At 39.1% G+C, this 20,408-nt stretch overlaps 1 protein-coding gene across 1 annotated transcript; it reads left to right on the forward strand.

Moving 5' to 3' along the window:
- The first annotated feature begins 217 nt into the window (after positions 1-217).
- On the forward strand, positions 218-7,998 carry LOC103703009 (GDSL esterase/lipase At5g45920). Its single transcript, XM_008785695.4, has 5 exons — positions 218-445; positions 561-785; positions 1,621-1,688; positions 6,575-6,739; positions 7,645-7,998. Exons 1-5 carry the CDS (start codon positions 347-349, stop codon positions 7,802-7,804), a joined length of 717 nt encoding a protein of 238 aa, XP_008783917.1. The 5' UTR covers positions 218-346; the 3' UTR covers positions 7,805-7,998.
- Positions 7,999-20,408: the final 12,410 nt, after the last annotated feature.

The following is a 20,408-nucleotide window of genomic DNA, read 5'->3' on the forward strand; positions in this document are numbered from 1 at the left end:
CGCTGGCTGCTTCTCCAGGCCAGGGCCTTCGAGGGAGAGCGACGGCAAAGAAAAAGATTAGGCTCTACGTCGGTAACTGGAACCGGCCCGGCCGAGATGGGAAAGATAGATATTGGTGTCCGGCAAAGTCGGCTCGTAATTCACGAGGTGATGTAGGGGTATATTGGTAAAATGTCCGTACCGATTCTAATTGCTCAATAGGCCAAGAAGTGGACGAGAAAAGGCGAAACGAATCCCAAAGTCGAAGCGAGTTGGACACTCTGGATTCTATATTTCTCTTTCCTTATCAACTGCTCCCCAAGACTTACAGGGTGCTATCCTTATCTGTGGTCCGCGGAGAAGCGAGATGCGTCCGAAGTTGGTGTTGTTCGGAGACTCCATCACGGAGGAGGCCTTTGGGGATGGGGGCTGGGGAGCCGCTCTCGCCCACCATTTCTCCCGCACGGTGAGTTCAACCTTGAGATCTGGGATTGCCGAGTTCTCTCGGTCTCCGTCCCTGTCTCTCCGATTTCTTGTCTATTTTTGAGATCTGGTGAATTTTATATATGGTGGGTGATCAGGCGGACGTGGTGCTGCGAGGGTACAGCGGGTACAACACGAGGTGGGCGCTGAGGGTGGTGGAGAGGGCGATGGATGGGGTGTGCGTGGAGGGTAAATCACCGATGGCGGTGACGGTATTCTTCGGAGCCAACGACGCCTCCCTCGCCGATCGGAGCAGCGGCTTCCAGCACGTGCCCCTCCCGGAGTACCAAAACAACCTCCGTGCCATCTGTTCCTTTCTCAAGGTACGACGCCGCCACCGGGTGGCTCTCTCCTCCAGTTTTTAACTGGTGTATCACACAAGCATACCTCACGTGATGCCCCCACGTGCGGTTGAACCGTCTCACATTGCTTGTTATTATCGTACCGCCCCCTACGTGGGCCGACCATGTGTGTAATAACGCTGATTTTTAGGGCTCGTGGGCCGGCCCGGAGTGGCCAGGCCTAGACCGACAGCTCCCAGTCCCAGCCCTGGTAGTGTTGATGGCTGCAAAAAAAATTTCACGTAATATCTTATTTAACGTTCTTAACGCATGCTTGGAAGCAGGAACTCCCCGGTATCATTCTTTTCTGCAGAAGAAATTCGATATGTGCATCCATGTTTTTTCTTTCTTATTATATAATCTCGCATTCATGCCACCATCTTTTTTATGGGATTATATTACTAGGCCTAGACTAGGGTGCTCATGGTCCCCATCCAACAGTCAACTGAGTCAAGCATGCATGTGATGTGTAAAGAAGGAAAGGCCTAAATAATGATATTCTGACGCCTTCCCAAAATCTCGCTACTTCCCTTCCTTGTTGTTGTTATTATTATTATTATTATTATTACCATTAGTTAAAGAGCTAATAATCAATTACATAAAGTTACTATTATGAAGGACTGTTAATATAGAGCCCCCTTTGTGCGCTTTGGCTGTTAGTTGAGCATCACCAATGAAATATATCAGCGGTCAATTAATTGATAGTGGGTGGAAGTTTATATCAGGTCCCAGATTCTATAGAAGCTCGTTTATGGCTTTATTTATACTGATTTTCTGTCCTTTTACTTCTTGTACCTTTTGTATATGTATGGTTCAGCACCTATGGCCTTCTACTGTTGTGATCCTCATCACACCACCACCTATCGACGAGGACGGGCGACTCCGGTAATTCTATAAGTCCCTCCAATCTGTTTTAAATTGATTGCTTGCAGAATTTTTTATCTTATCATAGTTGAAAGCTTGGTGAATTGGTTTTAAATTAGCAACGGACTTTAAATGGGTTGGCACACCTTGTATGGAATCTGAAACATTCCTTTGTAATATTCTTGAACTTGATAATGAATAGTAGGTACCCGATTAAGCTGCATGGTTCTTGCGGAAATTTTGTCATTTTAGGCTGTACATTCATATTACTGCAACCTTTCTGACATCCAATTTGGGCTGTAAATTAACATCACAGCAGTCGGTTGTATTGGGGGTTTTGGGGGGGGGGGGGGATGCTTCATATGAAGAAGTTACATTAGCTTTAATTTCCAGTCTGGCGGCCCTTCTAAGTGTTGGTTGAGAAGGGAGCAGTACAAGGCTTACGCATAGTCGCTAACATTTTTGTGTGAGATTTTTGTATCTTGCTGGCTTTATAAATGTGCTTCTCTTGATATTATTATAATTTCAGAGGCATTTGCTTTTGGATTGGTCTATAGGAAGAACGCCATGTGCTGTAGGACGATTTTTCTGCTTTATTGGAATATCATGGGATCTATATAGCCACTATATTTTTGCCAGCTGAGCTAATTCATCTTGATAGGCATTTCCTGTTGTCTTATTGAAATGCTAGGTTTTTATCGGTATGTTAGATAATCTGGCAAGCAGCATCAGGGCCATAAGAAAAGCTGATGGAGCACATGTTATGCCCTTCTAACATTGCTTGGCAGCCCCATTTTTCTATCAATTTAGAGCTAACAACTATGGAACACATCGACGGATAAACCATGACTTTTAGATTGTTGTACCTTGCTGGCCTAGTGAATGCTTTGTTATGATGTGTGGCTCAGTTTCGGAGGGATAACCTGGAAATTATATGATGAAATGGTCTTTAAATAAATTTCTAATACTATCTGGTATCTGGTATTTCTTTTTCTATCTGCGTTCAATATCCTTGGTTATAAATTTAAAAAAATAATATAAAAGAAGCTTGGTTGCAAAGGTGAGGAGCAAAAATGGTCTCTCAAAACATCCATACAGGTATGATCATCTAACCCATAAATAGGTTTCAGATATTTTGCAAAAAGCATTCTTAATTATATCTCATTGTGGTGTATCCAAAAACATCCTAAATGAGTTGTAAAAATATTCACAGCGTTTTACTATGATCAGTGAACTTTAACTTAGGTTATGTTACAAATATCTATTGTTTACTAACTCCTGTTCAGGGTCATTATCAATTCAATGCTGTCATGTCCTTCCAGAATTTCTTAGGTCTTCTTCACCTTTTCTTGATACTAAAATGCAAGCCCAAGCTCAATTCTATACTTATTGCTGCATGTTCTGGTTCTATCATCATTCATTGGCTTGCTGCTCATCCCTCAGTGATATTTGGCACGACTTTAGTACTTTTTTTTTTGTTGAAAAAAAGGGAAGAGGGGGGGTGAGGAGAACTTCACCTGCGTAGCAACCCCCACTAGGCCCCCTCCTCGCTGGAGAATATTCGATACGGGCAGACAAGTTTTACTCATACCCTCCCCACTCGCGGGGGGGCCTCATCAACGTGGCAGCCCCTTCCACGTGTGAGTACGTCACACCAGCACCACCTAAGTACCAGCAGATCAGATGGCGACTCCACTGGACAAACCAGGCGGGGGGCATCTGGTCTCCGCATTTAATCGACGCCCACGCGTTCGAACCTGGGCCACTCTGGTGGAATCTTAGCCCCGTTCCAACCGTGCTACTACCTCGGTGGTCACGACTTTAGTACTTCAACCAGAGTATTTTGGCTGAGTCTTAATTTTTTACTATGTATCTGGCATTTGATATTTTTTCGCGTTGCTTGAATTTTAGAGCAAATATCTGCTTTCGCATCTCATAAGTGAACTCCGGTTTTATTTTATTATTGTTTAAAATATCTGCTTGATTGAAACATCCCAAATTTACTCTCTCACATTTAGCTCACAAGGAAATCTTGCAAAATACTTTCTCCTTTTCAATTTAGATATGAAAACTTTTTAGTGCTGGATAACAAAGTGCTTGTGGTGGGAGCTTTTAAAATCTGTATGCAAACCGACAATGCAGTCTGAACTGTGTTGCACAATTATGTGTTTGAGTTCAAATAGTTCAAGGATTCCACCTTGTTCTCCCCTCCTCCCCTGTAAGTGCTCCTATTTATGTGGAAAAGACATCTGCTTAGAATTTCATTTTTATACGATGTGAGCGAAGCTAGAGGGTTCTAAAGAAGACCATTATTTCTCTCTGTCCATGATAGAGGGGGAAAGCTTGTCCTGACAGATATGGTCACCAAACCAAAGAATCTTAAATGAAGACCACTACTCGAATGCTTTTTACTCTCTGTTGTCTGTCACAGAAATCAACCTTTGCTGAAAGACATAATGGGATGGAAAGCTGCTTGACATGTTTTCTATGCTTCTCATGTATTCCGATAGGCCAATCTGGCCACTGATTTTCTAACCTCCCAAGCATTACAAGGTAGCTTTACCATCATTGCAGATGACTGTATCCATCCGGCTCTAGCCCAGATCCTAAGATCTGTTGGTTTTGGTGTTACTTTTCTCAGGCATGCTTCTATAAACTGGTTATAACTTTTTTTGTTTTCAACTTCAACTCCTTGTACCGAAAAAAAGGAGTTAGAGCTCCTTTTATAGTTAGTTTTTTTCTCCATTTGCAAACTACTCTGGAACTGTGTAAAGAGCTAGATACAAGCAATATAATTCAAAGAATCTTCATTGCTTATATAAAAATCTCTTAGAAAAAAGGAACATTGAGTTAATAGAGACTTGAGAGTTTTAAGATACTTAGTGCCTCCATCTTTGAGGCACAAATTATAAGCCAAGATAATCAAGGGTGCCATCATCTCTAGGTAGACCTTTCAATAATGGAACAAGGCAGGTTTTTAACTTAACAATGAGGCATGATGAAGATTAATTTATTTAACCTTCAATGTTTCTAACAACAGTATAGATTGCAGAGAAAAGGCTTTTAACTGTGTTCGGTAAAGTCAAGTTTTAAGATTTTCTCTCTATTTTTGGGGTAAGGAGCTTGTTTAAGAATAGATAGATGTTACCTGGTGGGTTTCTGTCACATATTAGTGTTGATTTGCAATAGAACAAGGAGATACATAATTTCTAAATGAAGTAGCCACCAGTTCAATATGTGCAAAAAAATCTAAAATGCTGATTTCTTGGAAGGGAATTGCTTCTGTTAATAATCAAAGCTTATTGTGCAGAGTGATTACGAAATCAAGAAAAAAGCCCTGCTCAAATGCATTAATCTTTTAAATATGGTTGATACTCGTTACTTGTAGGCTGCTAATTTTAGCAAACAAAAGGCCTGTCTTCAATGAGTTGTTTTATTTGAATCCTTATAGAGAATATTAGTCATGGACACATTCTACAAGCGTGGTAGAAACTGCCCCTTGTATATAATGGACACAACTTGCACCTTAACATCATAAAGTGAATGCCTGTGCACAGAACTGGACAATGAACTCCACATCTCCCCACCCACCCATACCGTGTTCGCTATGTTTATTCTCTTTGGCTTTGGGGCCTCCTGGGGAAGGTGGAGTGGGTGGTTTAAAGAAATAAAGAAATGCATTCTCCAAAAGTATGGATGAATTTATCAAGTCATATGAATAACAGAAAAAGGATCACAATTACCTATACTTCGTATGTCATGTGCATTGCATGTGCCTGATGCTAGTATGTATTAATGCATCAAGTAATTTCAGTATGATGGTTTGCATACATTTAGTGGATTTGAACTCATTGACCTAGTTTGAAATGTATTTGAATTGTTTTAATTTCAATTTCTAGTCCACTGATCTTTATATAGATCTTTCCTTGGAATCCAGTATTCAATCTCTTGGTTCTAGGAAATATAAATAAAAAATCCTGAATATTTTGGTTTTTGGATGTACCTATGTGGACGTTTTTTGTCTTTTTCATCGAGTCATTTAGCCTTTCTTCTGTAGAGGTTCCATTTATTCAACATATATAGAGGGGGTCGTAAATCATAATTTTGGGCTTATGTCTAAGCATAGAAGATCAACTAAGTTATCGATGATATATATGTACACAACACACACACACACACATATATATATATAGAGAGAGAGAGATTGAAGAGATTGAGATACAAAACGAGTTACATTTTCTTCTTTTCTTCAAAGGGTTTTTCACCTTTTTTTCTTCTGTGGGCGTCTACTATAGTTATTTTTGTGTGTCGTCTAACGGTTTTGGGTTCAACAAGCAACTGATTTATCCCCTTCACACGCACAAAAAAAAAAACCAACAAGCAACCTATCTACACTAAAAGGTGGAGGGACTTATTATAACCATAGGATTTTTAGAGTAACATGCTTCATTATTGGTCTGTCCGGTCAACATGGTTTATATCTGGTAGGCAATCCATAATTTATATTTATGACAATCCCTCTTTGCCTTCAGCATTCCACTGGTCAGCTGTGAAAGCTTCTATATATCATATGTGTAATTTAACCCCTGAAGAGGAAAATAAAATATCTAGGAAAGTATGGGCATTGTTTGTTATAGAATTGAAAAATGTGGTAAACAAACTAATTTGTAAATCAGAAGGATTTTGTTAGGCTTAAAATTATAAACATGTGAACTACATGTATAAGACATGTTTGAAATATAGATCATATTTGAGAAAAATAAACTTGTGGGTTCTTGAGGTTTCTTATCATGTGTGATAAGCAATGTATGCATTTCATACAACATGGAACATTTAATTGAAACAGGAGAATTTGTTTTATTTTAATTAAAAAGTTCGCACTGATGGTTCAGTTGGATGTTGTGCAGGTATCCTTTTGGTGACAACCCCTCAGGTTTGCCAGAAAGAACCAACGTGTCTGCTGGTGCTTATGCAAAAGCATGCATTGCAGTTGCTAACGAATCTGGAATTCCAGTGATAGATATCTGGTCTAAAATGCAGCAGTTCCCTAATTGGGAGAAAATATTTTTAAGGTATGCATCATTGTATTCTGATGGTAAAGTTGCTCCATTATGACCTGGGTGTCATTGGTTTTGAAACATGAAAACAACTTTTCCACATGTGTGGACTCATCAACTTTGAACTTGTTATGTTTGTTAGATGCTTCAGTGATTGGAATAATTTGGGTTTTGTGATGATAAACTTAATTAGTTAGGATGGAATATGAGCACATGAAAAATTCTTTTGCACCTTATAATTTAAGTGACCACAAACAGTAAGTATTCATTTCTAAAGATACAGAATTGCTGAGATAATGTTGTCGAGTAATCACAGGGAGTTCTTGAAGAGTTATGATTTTGGTTTCCAGGTTGTAGAGTTCTAAAATGAGACAGAAGACCACTTAGAGTATAATTAGAGTAACTAATAAAGGTTTCAATACCCTTTCGTTTTGGAGCTCTAGGCATTGAATAGGAACCAGTGACTTCACTAAGCTGACTCCAAAAAATTGGCAAGATACTTACTCACAAATGTTCATTTAAACATGTGCATTCTGGAAAGCTCGGTTTGTATTACATGAAGACAATTAATAGGAGCTAAGAATAGTCAAGAAAAGTGAATTTGAGGCTATGCAGATGCACATACTGGTTTACATTATCAGTTCATCTTCTGTTGGATTCAAAATTGATACCGATTTCAAGAATTTCCTGTTTACCTTTTATGTTTATTTAAATAATGACCGATCAAATGGAACCCATTAGTGTTGCCTAGCCTTTTAGGAACTTCCCTTGTTTGATGACTTAGAATGATCGGACTCACTGACCCTAATTCTTTAGGTACCAACAAAATCAGGTGGTGTGGATTTTTCTGTTTGACTCTAGAACAGCACAAACCTATACCTTCTTTCTGTGCTATTTCAATAAATGTTCTATGGTTGCAGGGATGGGTTGCACCTCACTGCTGGCGGGAACAGGGTTTTGTTCGAGGAAGTGGTGGAGAGGCTTAGAAATGCAGGCTTGAGCCTCGAGACTCTGCCTGCTGATCTACCTCTCTTTTATGATATCGACCCCAATGATCCTCTCAAATCTTTCAGCAATTAAATTAATTGCTATTATGACAAGGATGTCTGTTGTGGGCAATATCTTGACTGAAAAAAAAACATTATGTCAGTACAAGTAAAAAACATTATGGACTGCTTGCATCTAAGTAGCTTTTGTTACAGGGCAAGCGCTTGCTGTTGTTAACGTAGTCTCTCTTTTGAATGCAAGCTATATTGGTCTTATGGTTGATTGAATTCTGTTAGATTGATGGTTCTACCCTTGTTCCTGGTTTCCCTCTTGGAGAAATCATTCTCCCTTGCAGGTTGCTGCTGTGATTTTTCTATATTTTATCAGCTTCAAACTACCTAGCTATTACTAATTGCAGGTCTGGTTTTAAGATTGGATTGATATTGTTATTATGGTATTTCTTTTCCTGACTTTAGTCAACAAAGCTCATAAAAAAATGATATCCATGAAAAATCTTGAAGTGTTAAGTGTCAAAGATGGAGAATATATTGGGAGGGTTCAACTCCAGAATTCCTTTGGAATATTATTGCAATTCGAGCACTCTTGCTTGTCAAACTCTTTTTTTTTTCTTCCTGAAAATGATACTCTTCTCAGCACCATTACTAATTGAAATACAGGCAAACCGATACACCCGAGCTGGACAATCAAGTCTGACATTAAATGAACGTTGCTCTTAGGATCGGAGAAATGATAATTTTCTGTCAGGAGAGAAATGATGGTTGTGGTTAAGCTTTGATGCTGCCTGCTAATGATTTGCAGCGCTGGCTTCGCAGATGGCTTTTTTTTTTTTTTTTTTGCAAAAAAAAAAGGGGAAGGGGAGAGGAAGGGACAAGCCTAACCCCGCGTAGCAGCCCCCACTGGGTCTTCCACTCCGCCAGGAGAATGTTCGATGCGGGTAAATCGGGTCGTGTGTTGGACACGCCGACCTATTTTACTTATACCTTCTCCACCCGTGAGCCGGCTGCTATGCGTGGTTGAGGGTATAAGTAGAAGTAAAAAGAGAAGGAAAAATGCACGCTCAAGGATAGAAGGAAAAATAAATGACAATCAAATGAGAAGAATAGAAGTAAAAAGCTGGTGGAATTTACAACTAGAAGCCATTTAACTGGGTCTTTCCTGAGAGGGGGCTTCCGAACTCAGACTTTTGGTCAAATAAATTTGTTGCGAGCCGTGGAAATCGCTTTTGCCCCCTGCAAGAAGTTTATGAATTGCTCGTGCTGGTTGAGGTTAATAGAAAGGAGAGGATAGATTAATTGGAAACCTAATTGTTATTTCAAGAATGAAAACTGAAATAGGTGGAACGGGCGTGCTTCAACCAAGTTTATAACCTTCATTTGTATTTCCGACATGGCAGCACTTCTCATCACCATTACATCAACAAGATTCATGGAATAAAATATTTTAATCTGATGGAGGGGAAGGAAATACAGATGAATGCACGGTTCTCCTCTTCGTAAACTGCTACCCGAAGCATTATACCTTGTCACGAGCTTCATGAGGCATTGAGTGGAATGCAAGAGACTCACTCTCTCTCTCTCTCTCACACACACACACACACAGAGACGCACACACGGACACGCGGTCTCAATTAAGTAGAAGTTGGCGGGAGGAGATGGTGTTGAGGGTTCGGACCTCCCGGGACTTCCCTCTTACTGTCATCAGCTCCCATCATGGACCGAGTGCTTCCTTCACGTACGAAAAACCGACTGCTCTGCCCACCATCTGTACGCAGAAGCCCGTCGGCTCGTTGCAATCTTGCTTCAAGCGTGGCAAGCCGCAAGCAAACTACCAAGAGGAACACCAATTCCATCCGGATCTTATCCATGTCAAGCTCCAGGAATATCCTAGTAGCGATCAAGATAACATCTATATATAGAGGGAGAGAGAACTAAAAAGGAGCAGGGGAGCTGGTGTCTAGAATTCAGTGGATAAGTTATTATTATCCTAGTAATGGAGGTCGTTTAGGCAATGCCATCTTTGCGACCAATGTCCGCGCTTGCGGACAAAATCCAGCGTAGCATACAGTTATTGCGACTTCTCCCGCTGGCTTCTGTGCGCTATCCATTGCCTCCCTTGAAGCTACGATCACAACTGCCGCAATCTATCTACGGGCAGTTTTTTCAAGATAAGTATCATCCCTTCAAACATTCAATACCAATCAACTTATTATCCTGTGCCTGATTTGAGGTTCTCTATATTCCCAATAGCAGTTTTCCATTTCTTTCTACAACACATTGGTAGCGCGTGTTTGAGTGTCTTTCTTTTGCCAAAGTAGAACTCAGTGCAAGCATACGTGTGTGACACTTGCCGCCATCTATGTCCCCAGTGCTAGAATGTCTAAGCTACTTTAGAAGATTGTGTTCTCTCGTGTTTTCTCCAAAAGTGAGTCGAAGGAATTTAATCTTTCGACACTCCGACCAAGCTCTGGAAGGATGTTCCTTCCCCGCAAAAAAAGAGAACGGGAGTTTTAATGGGCTGGATTGGGTTAAGGCCTGGGCCTTCTTGAACCAAAGTTAACCTCAGTTTTCGATTCTGGGCTTCTCCGAGCATCAGTTTTGTAGGTCAGGTCCCATTTGCTAGCCGCGCAAGTAATGGAACTCTAGTATGTTTTCACAGTTGCTCTGTGTACGTGCACTGTATGTGGGTTTGTAGGTAAGTGAGCCGGGAAACGAGCAACAGGCCAAATTATAAAAACACGGTTCAAAGGCCGGCCCATATTCAACAATGGCTGGATGTGGACAGGCACACCCTTTTCAATGGGACGAAGAAAGCAAAGCATGGTCCCCAAAAAGATTATCCACTTGAATTAACAATTCTCTATCCATATCCACAAAGTTCAGACAGTGAGGCACACTATATTCAGATGTAAGACTTTTGGTTAAATTTGTTTACACTTGAAGTGAATGAATTCTATCTGCTGGTCTTTCTCTAAAGTTCTAGGTATTTTAAAAAAATAACGGCCACGATACACAATGACGACAACATATGACAATTAGATTTTGAGTGATGTGTCCGCGTGCTTTCAAAAGAAAAGATGACTAAATCCAGTGCGTAGTTATTCCTCCGAAGAAAGAGTTCTCTTGCTTTAGCAAAAAAAAGAGAAAGAGTTCCCCTCTGCGTTGCGACAAATTCCTTTTTAAGGAGAAAACATTCCGTAGTTGACCATCTAGTCACTTCCTCGCTGGCTTCGTTTCGGCGAAGCTTGGGCGGTCGTTAATGGTATCATCCATGGAACCGGGCCCCACACTCCACTCAAAAAGAATCTACTCCTTAAAAAGCCCACCGTGTCGTCCCCGTTTGAACCGAGTCGCCACGCCCTTCCGTCCATATCCCTATCCATCCGCATCGAGCACCCAGAAAAAGTAAAAAGAGAGGTGAGTATCCAGACATGCGAATAACTGTAAGCCATGGTTATCTAATTGTGAATAGATACCCTACTTTGGGTTTATTCCCCTAGCTTGGTTTAAATATTGGCAGGATCTTTTTTATGAATTCCAATGTAGAAAAAGGAATTGAAAGCTTGTATTTCTGTCGCATTGATTATCACAATAATTTACGCTTGTTATGGGACTTAACCTACATCTTATGGCATCTGACGACAGCCATGCACCACTTGTGCCTGCATTTCTGGCACCGCTTTCTTTCAAGAGAATTTGCGCATGCCAAGCTCGGGCAAAGTTCTTTGCTTTGCATTGAATCATCTATTTATTTTCTGATTAATTATGCAGCTATGGAATATAATCCCAGTGACCTGATATGACTTGGGATTTGGGCTATGTGAACCGTCATGGGCATTTCCACGCTCACCAGTTGACGGTGCTTGATTTAGGCCTCGGCTTAGTTATCTAGCCTGAAGGTCATCACCCAACCCAACCCAAACAAAAGTGTTTTGTGGGCCAGTCCTATCGAATGAAGTTTTTATCCAAATATCTATTGTCATGTGCCATGAGAACCCTATTGGTAACTAATAAAGAGTAGATACATTGCATTTGGATAGGGCAAATTTATTCCTTTTCATTTGTGATAAAAAGTGAAGGACAGTTGAGTAAGGGATTAGTGTTTTAAAGGGAGAGAATTACAGTTGGCTTGGTTGACAGTTCACAGCAGCTCCTCGACAATTATGGATAACAGTATATGGATAGAAGGTAGAGATGCATTTGTCTTGATCGGCCAACAATTTTTGCTCCTATGGTCAACCAAGCGATTGCTTTAACCCTTACCTGAGCCCACCACAAGGCTATCGATTATGTCCCTGTATGTCCCTACCTTGATGATCACTAGAGCCTAGTCTTATCCTAAACAGGAGCTAGAGTGCATGAGAAGGTATGCGATCAGATCGATTTTGTAAGGATCCATACGGACATATGTTTAGTCCCACATCAGTTATTCGCTGGATATATCTTGGGTGCTTATACAAAACTAAAGAACTCAAATAATATCTTTCGACTAACTTTTTTAGGTAAAATCCTGAGTGTTACAAATAGTATCAGAGAGGATCCGGCCTATGACTTTGTAGATTAGGAGATACAACAGTACATACTTATTTGGATTGACCATGAGTTAATCGTGGTATTGATGTTGGATTTAAATGGATTTGGATTCTTAGCTTAGCGAGAATGTCAAGACTTAAATAATGAAAGTATTGTCACGTCCTGAACCCAACATCTAGGTCGGACATGTGACACAGCCGCAACTCCCTAGGGCAGGGCCCTAAAGAATATGCTAGGGATGAAAATTTATCATAACCTTGATATTCAAGAACAATAATGACCTCAGTTCATATTAAATAACAAAACTCTGCAAAGAAAAAGAGGAAGGAGGTTGTGAGCTTTACAACTCAGTAAGAAATACGAACCACTATACCATAAGTAATAAAAAATAATCAATTGGTAATACTAGATAAAATGAATATCGTATTAATACTTAAAAAGCTCATACGGCTTTCTAGATTTCATATCAATTATTTTTCGACTTTGGACTAACCAAGATCATAACCAAGTCCAAGACTAACAAAATTCCACACGTAAATACATAGACGCTATCCCACGCATAAGCTCATAGAGGCTATCCCATGCGTAAATCCGTGGAGGTTATCCCACACATAAGCTCATGGATGCTATCCCACGCGTAAACCTATGGATGCTATTCTACGCATAAGCTATGAACGCTATCCCATGCATAAGCTCGTGGAGGCTATCTCATGACGAGATTAGTTCAAACCATATCTTATCCGTCTGATTTATATATTACTCTTGTCAAATCAGTTCACTTAGTACATTTCTCTCAAATTCAAAATATCTTATTCACATAATTATATTTTCAATATCTGATACATATAATAACCATACAAATATATTTGTACTAGAAATTATAATACATACCATCATATGCCAAACTAAATCCATTGATGAAAATCTCATGCTGCAAATCTAGCAAGAAAAACCATTAAACATATACATACACACACACGCACACATATATATAGTGGATCATCTCATAGAGGGCAAACAATATGGCATAAATTTTGAAAAGTTGCCTAATTTATAAAGAAAAAAAAGATCATCTCAGTCGGATGTCGTATGATCAAGTTATGGATTCCGAAAATTTTGCTTACGACTCAGCTTCTCACGAGCTGCTCTTGGAGTTGTCACCATAAACAAAAAGAGATTCCTGTTCTCATAGAATAACAATTAAAGATAATTGGGTAGATTAACTGGAAAACATCTCCCAAGGATCAAACCTAGAACCTCCATGGAGAAGAGACGCAACTGTCGGGCTATAGCCCAGTTTGCAAGCAAGCGGAGACTTCCCAAGGATCTTGAACAACATATGTGCTAGTAAAACTAAGCGCAGTACCAGAAAAAATGTAGGTACAGTTAATAGCTGCAATTTGCCTAAAACTCGAGCAAAAGTGGCTAAAGTAGAAAGGGGACTATAATTAATACCAAACTAATAGGTACTAGATAAAGAGAGAAGCTTCATTTTGTATAGAAAGCTAAAGAGATGGCTATGTTCGTTCTGGAATTTAGTAAGTAGTGATTAAGAAAAAGGATCATCAAGATAATTCAAAGAGACAATTTGGATTCTAAAGAGGTGAAAAAAAGGAATCCAGAATGGCTTTTGGAGGAAGCGGAATCAAGAATAGTTTACGATGTTTAGTATCGGCTGATAGTTTCTCATTTCATTGCTCCAGAAGTGTCAGGTGTTTTCTCCGTTTTGATCAAAAAAAAACTTTTATCAACTGAACCTAGCAAACTTACTGGTAGGTTTTCATTTACCTTTCCAAGCTTTTTAACGTTTAAATAGATCTAACAGGAATAAAATAGCAACTCGGAAAGAACTTGCTTGAATCGAGAACTCAAAAGTTTACACGATGAATCTTCAATAGGCTCATAAGTTACGCTGAAAGTAACAAAGCACATTCGATCTTTCTGTAGAGAAAGTCCTTTTCAGAGGACATGAGGGACTGAGATTTGTTCAACTTCTTTGGAGAAAGGCAGGGATCATTGTTCATCCTTTACAATGGAGTCTTCATCCAGTGACCTCTTCCAACTAAAACCATGAAAGGTAACTCATCCCATAACATGTACATAACTCATGGATATTGCCGACCCGTATGCTTAATTATAGTGTGTTTAAATGTTTGCATGCCAGTCGTGTCATATATTTTCCGCATTAATGACTCTCGATCTCTCGTGCTAGGTATTGTTTGCTCAAAAATTGAAAACGATAAAAGGGCTCTCATACTTTTTTCCATTTAAATCCATTCCAAAGGGGTTAATGTTTGGCCCCTACAAGTTTCATTACATTCAAAAGACTCCTACAAGTTCATCGGCACAGAACACATAGGACCATCGAAGAACACATCCTCTTCTGAACCTAGTACATGGATCGGGGGGGAACCACGCATTGGAATTTGGATAAATTCTTGCATGCATATATGAGCTTTCATCACATAAGTCGAGCAGTGCATACAAACATCACGCATGCAATCATGAACTTCCTATGGATGCTGTGCATGTAGACAAGCTCTTGCCTTTCCCATAGATAACAACAAAACTTCAAATCTCTATTATTACAACAACCATATAGAATATAAGCCCCCCAAATATTTGATTATTTTATGCTCAAAACTTGGAAAAACCTAGTTTGTAAGAGTAACTGGACAATAATGTACAAGGACCAAGTACTCAACCCTTTTGCATCAAGTACTCTGATAGTTGAAGTCCTGTTCCATTTGCTTGGATTGTATACTCCAAAGAGGTTCTTGCAGATTCCCCTTTTATGGATAAAAGGGGATACAAAGGTTTCAATCAATAATGGATCCTTCAAAATGTAAATACCCAACTGTTGATGCATTAACATTGTCCTCATAAGTGATAGCAGACTTGATTCATGCTGGCCTCAACCACGAGATATACCAACATGATTACCATTTCTAGTGCATTTCAAATTTGAATTTGAATTTCAGACATCAGCTATTAATAGCAGACTTGATTCATGCAATCACGAGATATGCCAATATGATTACCATTTCTGATATATTTGAAATTCGAATTTGAATTCAAACATCAACCATATAATCATCTTTCATCAATTTTGGGATATACAAAATTATCATTTCTATTGTATTTTAAATTTAAATTTGTAATTTAAACCCGAATCAAATGGGTCAAACTTTCCATCTGTATTCTTATGTAAGCATAGGGGTGCAAATGAGTCGAGTCGGACCGAGTCATAAGTGACCCCAATCCAACCCGGTTTCTTATTCGAATTCTAATGTTAGACCCAGACCCAACCCAATAGAAGATTGAGTCAGGTTGGATCGGGTCCACGAGTAAAATTTCTGATCCGACGGATCATTCGAGTCAGGTCGGGTCCATGTATAATCCAGTCCCAACCCAAAAAATTTAAATCCGGATCGAGTTTAGGTCGGATCCTAGTCGGATGCTTGTAGTTGTCATTTCTTGTACTTAACTTTTTTTTAAATCCCGTTTCAAGGTTAACTAGCCTTGGTTTTGGATGGTGGTGGACAGTGGAGTGAGAAAGAAACATAGAAGGAAAAGCTATGAGGTGAAAAAAAGGATAGGGGTTACATTTGAAAGGGTTGGGTAGAGATATATCAAGGGCCGTCCTTCTAAGACTTCAGCTTCACAATCACATTTGATCACCGCTTGGGTGTAACACTGTAACCTCTCTGTTGGGCCACCATCGGCTAACTTGGCCGGCCTACGTGGTTGCAACTGAATAGGCCCATAATACTCAAATACTATAGCCCGGGTTGTGGGCTACAACATCAAAATCAAGCCTTGTAAGTTTCGAACCTTCCGAGACCAATAGTGTACCGGGTTCGAGTCGAGTTTAGTCAGGTCATAAGGTAGGAAACTCAAAATTATCCCAAAAGTCAAATAGGTCGAGTTGGGTTGGATTAGAATTTAGTAAATCCAGACCCGACCAGAAAAATAAAATTATCTAATTTTAGAACCCAATCCGGCCCTATGGGTCTTTTAAATCAGGTCGGATCGAGTTTAAGCGGGTTGGGCTGAGTCAGGTCACAAGTCAACCCCAACTCATTTGCAACCTTATGTAAGCATGTATTCATAAATATAAAACAACAAAGCAGTGGCAATATGCGGCCACCATCTCAAAATCTTCTACTCTCTCTAAAATCTTCTATTTTTTCTATAAGTTAATGCGTGGAAGTACATAACCTATAAAATATTATATCAAGGTCAATTTGTTGATAGACTAGCTAAGTTTCAGGGTCCAACAAACTGATAAGTGATAACTGTATTAAGCTACTTACATGAACTGTTAACAAGAACGCGAACGACCTTCTTCAGTAGCAGTAGCAGAATCTCCACACGACTGGTCTGAAACTCATCCATGGAACACGCAAGACAACTGAACACACAAAACGAGATAACTCAAACATGGATACTATCAGAGACTCCAGGACCAGGTTCTTCTAAGTTATAGAAATCTTCGCCGAGACGAGCTAGGAGGGATCCATGGAGTGGTGCTGAGGGTCCGGTCCTCCAGGGCTCAGCCTCTTGGATTCACTGTATGCAGTATCAGGCATCTCCTCCTCTCCGGTGCCTCCTGTGAACGCAACTGTCATGTTTGCCTGGCCTCGTCCCTCCGGCGGTGTTTTCCGACGCTCCCAGATGCATCAAACGAGACTCTGAGCCCCAAACAGAGGAGGACAAGATCAGGATGGTGCATAGCCAAAAACTTGGGCTCAGAGTCCCCATTAGTTCCTTCTGCTCCTCATCAGTTTACCTGCAGCTTGGAGGCTTGGAGCTCGAGATCTTCATGGCCTCTGGGCTCTAGCTTGAGTGCTATTTACAGGCTGGTCCGTTGTTAATCTATAGGCAAGCGGAAAATTAATTAATAGTAAGTGGAAACCAAGCGTGTGCTTATTAATATATTGGTAGGCTTGACCACTAGCGATACACGAGCAAAACTTTTCTTTATACGCATCCCAGATTAAATGACGACATGCAATCAGTAATCTTTTTCACGTAAGACAATTCAGAATTTATTTAGTAACCATGTGTTACTTTTGCTTTCGCTTGATCATGCTAATACCATGGTTTTCGCATGTATGGTTATTTTCGCAGGGAAATGTTTAGTGGAGATCCATGCAGGGCAGAAGTTACGGGACGACTTGTAAGATGATATTATTATATTACCACTTTCTACTCCCTCAAAAAAAAAAAGATATTACTACTTTGTAGAACTAGTACTTGTGCCATGCTAAAGAAACAGTCGATGCCACACTACTGTTTTGTCCAAAGAAATAATAGCTGTCTTGTGAACCTGTGCCATTTTTTAGTCCAGTTAGCAGTTTTCTTATGTTAAATTAGATTGTAGATTTGAAGTTTTGCAAACTCGCCTGTAACTTTATTGTAAGCTTTTCAATGCCACCTGGGATCGCTGAAATCTGACGTACGATTTGAAAACTATGCTCATTTTTCTGAGGCTTGCACGCTTTAGTCCCATGCACCCAAACCGACTTGCAACTTGGTTCGATCTGTCTTTTCCAAATAATCTAGAGCTAATTGTTAGGGCAGGGTCGACATTTTCTGGATGTATACGATATCGATGATCGCAATTTCAAATTAAGGATTTGATTGCTTCGTAACATGGCCAATCACATTTCCATCATGTGATTACTTGCCTCCCAATGGGTGGCCCGGTTAGCTTTGATGCAATGCTAGATCTCCATTGCAATTGCTTGTGATAATACCAAACTTCTCAAAGTCTTTTACCTAGCTGGTTTTCTTTGTGTTATCATGGGATTGGAGTAGTCCATGATAAATATATTGTTGAATGTTAATTTTCCATTTAAAGTAAGATTTAGAGCAAAATTTGTCATAGTTGCCTCAATGATCTTGTCATGATGATGGAGAGGACTGACTAGGATAAATTAATTAGACCAATTAAGAATACTTATGTTATGAGACATGGATGTGAATTGTTGATATTAGATTTTAGGTGGACTTTAGACCAAAATCTCTCATATTTGTCTCCACGTGAAGATAAAGGGGACTTTCCTTGGATAAAATAACTAGACCAATAAGAACAATTACATGATGAAAGATGGATGATGCTTCTTGTGTGTGCATGCATGCTTGTATGTTCTCTTATATCCGATTTAGGCTGACAAATGGACTAGTAGCACTTTTATCTTAGTTATGTCGTTGCATTAAAAAAAGAAAAAAAATCACCCCAGAGTTTAACTCTATTGCCTAGCAATTCTTTTCTCTAGGTGTGTATGTGCGGGATATTAATCGGCACTGAAGGTTTAAGCAATTAGGAAAATGGATAATAGTGTATACTAAACTTAAACACTCGTCTCCCTTTTGGTGTGTGTCACAGACCATGTATATATGTCGAGGGACCATAATGACTAAAATGAGTCAAGATAACAGGCACAATGACAGGATTGAAACTGGATAATTAAATAAATAATTAACATAAAGGGAATTCAAACTCATAACTTCCGGCTAGTATGTTATCTTGACACTACGTTAATTAGCAATTAGGCAAAAAGCTTAAGTTGATAGGAAAAAGGTTGATAATATTTATCAGGCTTAAACTTAGATAGAAATTTTGGATTGGAATCTAAGAGATGTTATTCTTATAATATTTCAAAAGAAAAAAAAAAAAACGTCAAAATAGACTCACATTTGGAGTTACAGTACATCGTTACTGAAGTTCTTATCATCAAATTTGAATTAAATACAATTATAAGTCAAAGATGTTTGCCACGACAATGTATCCCTACCCTAGAATAATTATTTTGCCTAGAAATGATAGCACATAGTTAATTATTTTGCCTAGAATTGTAGACTCAACAGAAGTCTTGATTCTAGAATTTTTCAAGCCAAGAGACATGCTATTATTTTTAGTTTCTATCTTCAAAAATTATTTCTATTATTCTAAATAAAAATAAGAAATCTTTACTACTAATATTATTTTACCACCACCATCCAATAATACTACAACTACTTCATTGTTGTCATCGCCTCCACTATTACCATCGCCCTTGCCATTAGTGCCATCTTCACCATACTAACACCACTATCCTCAACACCTCCACAGTATCATTGGCACCAATGCTATGACTATTACTATTGCCACCATTATACCAACATCATTGTTGCCAACTCCCTTATGTAGCTGACACCTTAGTCGTCATCACCGTTGCTATATATTGCCTCCACCATACCACTACTGTCATTGTTAACTTCTACATGTTGTTAGTAATGTTCTATCATTGCTATCACTCCATCATTATTGCCACCTTCCTAAAATTGCCGTTGCTTTACCATCTGCGCCTCCACTATCTCCGTTGTTATTATCATTATCTCTACTATCATAGCTTGCTTGTATTTTTAAAATAATTAACTATACTATAAGTATATTTTTATTTTTTATTTCTAAATTTAAAAAAATGGAAGTGGTATCAAATGATACCCTAAATATTTATTTTTTTGGTTGCATGAGAACTCTAATAAAGATAATTTAGTTATAAGAAAGTCTAGCTAGATAGAAATATTTGATCAAAAGAATCTAGTCACAAAACCTTCCCTCAATATAATAATAAAAATTTATATAAATTTTATTTTGTTATTTCGAAATACAATAATACATGCAATGAGGGCCTCATTATTAATATAAATTTAAAGATTTATATAAAATTTGCTTGATATAAATTCTAGTTGAAGAAATGAAGACTCCAAACCGTACAATTCAAAAGGTTGGTCAACCAAAGTGGACAAGCACATATTTGCTGAGCCACAATTCAGATCAATAATAAGTATCGAAACGATAGTGAAAGAAGCACTATAGAGCAGATACAGCAACGATAGTTAACATCTGCTGGTTCAGGATATGAACAGATCTGCAAGATTGCTGGCGAGTTTGTTGCTTGTCAAGTCTCTCATGACTTCCGAAAAGTAAATAGGGTCGCCGACTTAATTGCCTCTTATATTGAGCATCATTCGAAAAAATTCTTTGAGAATACCCTCCCCTCAACGTCTCCTTTTGTCGGATTGTAATAGATATATCCATACTCGAGTGGTGTGAGTCACCGATGTATCAAAAAAAAAAAAGCACCGACAACAAC

Source organism: Phoenix dactylifera, chromosome 8, assembly GCF_009389715.1.
Source record: "Phoenix dactylifera cultivar Barhee BC4 chromosome 8, palm_55x_up_171113_PBpolish2nd_filt_p, whole genome shotgun sequence".
In the NCBI taxonomy this organism is placed as follows: Eukaryota; Viridiplantae; Streptophyta; class Magnoliopsida; order Arecales; family Arecaceae; genus Phoenix; species Phoenix dactylifera.

What these genes read in the sequence shown, in the direction of transcription:
- LOC103703009 (XM_008785695.4), top strand. Translation starts at nt 347, where the DNA reads ATGCGTCCGAAGTTGGTGTTGTTCGGAGACTCCATCACGGAGGAGGCC. An exon ending in CCATCTGTTCCTTTCTCAAG is followed by an intron (nt 786 to 1,620) that starts GTACGACGCCGC and finishes TGTATGGTTCAG; the next exon opens with CACCTATGGCCTTCTACTGT. An exon ending in GACGAGGACGGGCGACTCCG is followed by an intron (nt 1,689 to 6,574) that starts GTAATTCTATAA and finishes GATGTTGTGCAG; the next exon opens with GTATCCTTTTGGTGACAACC.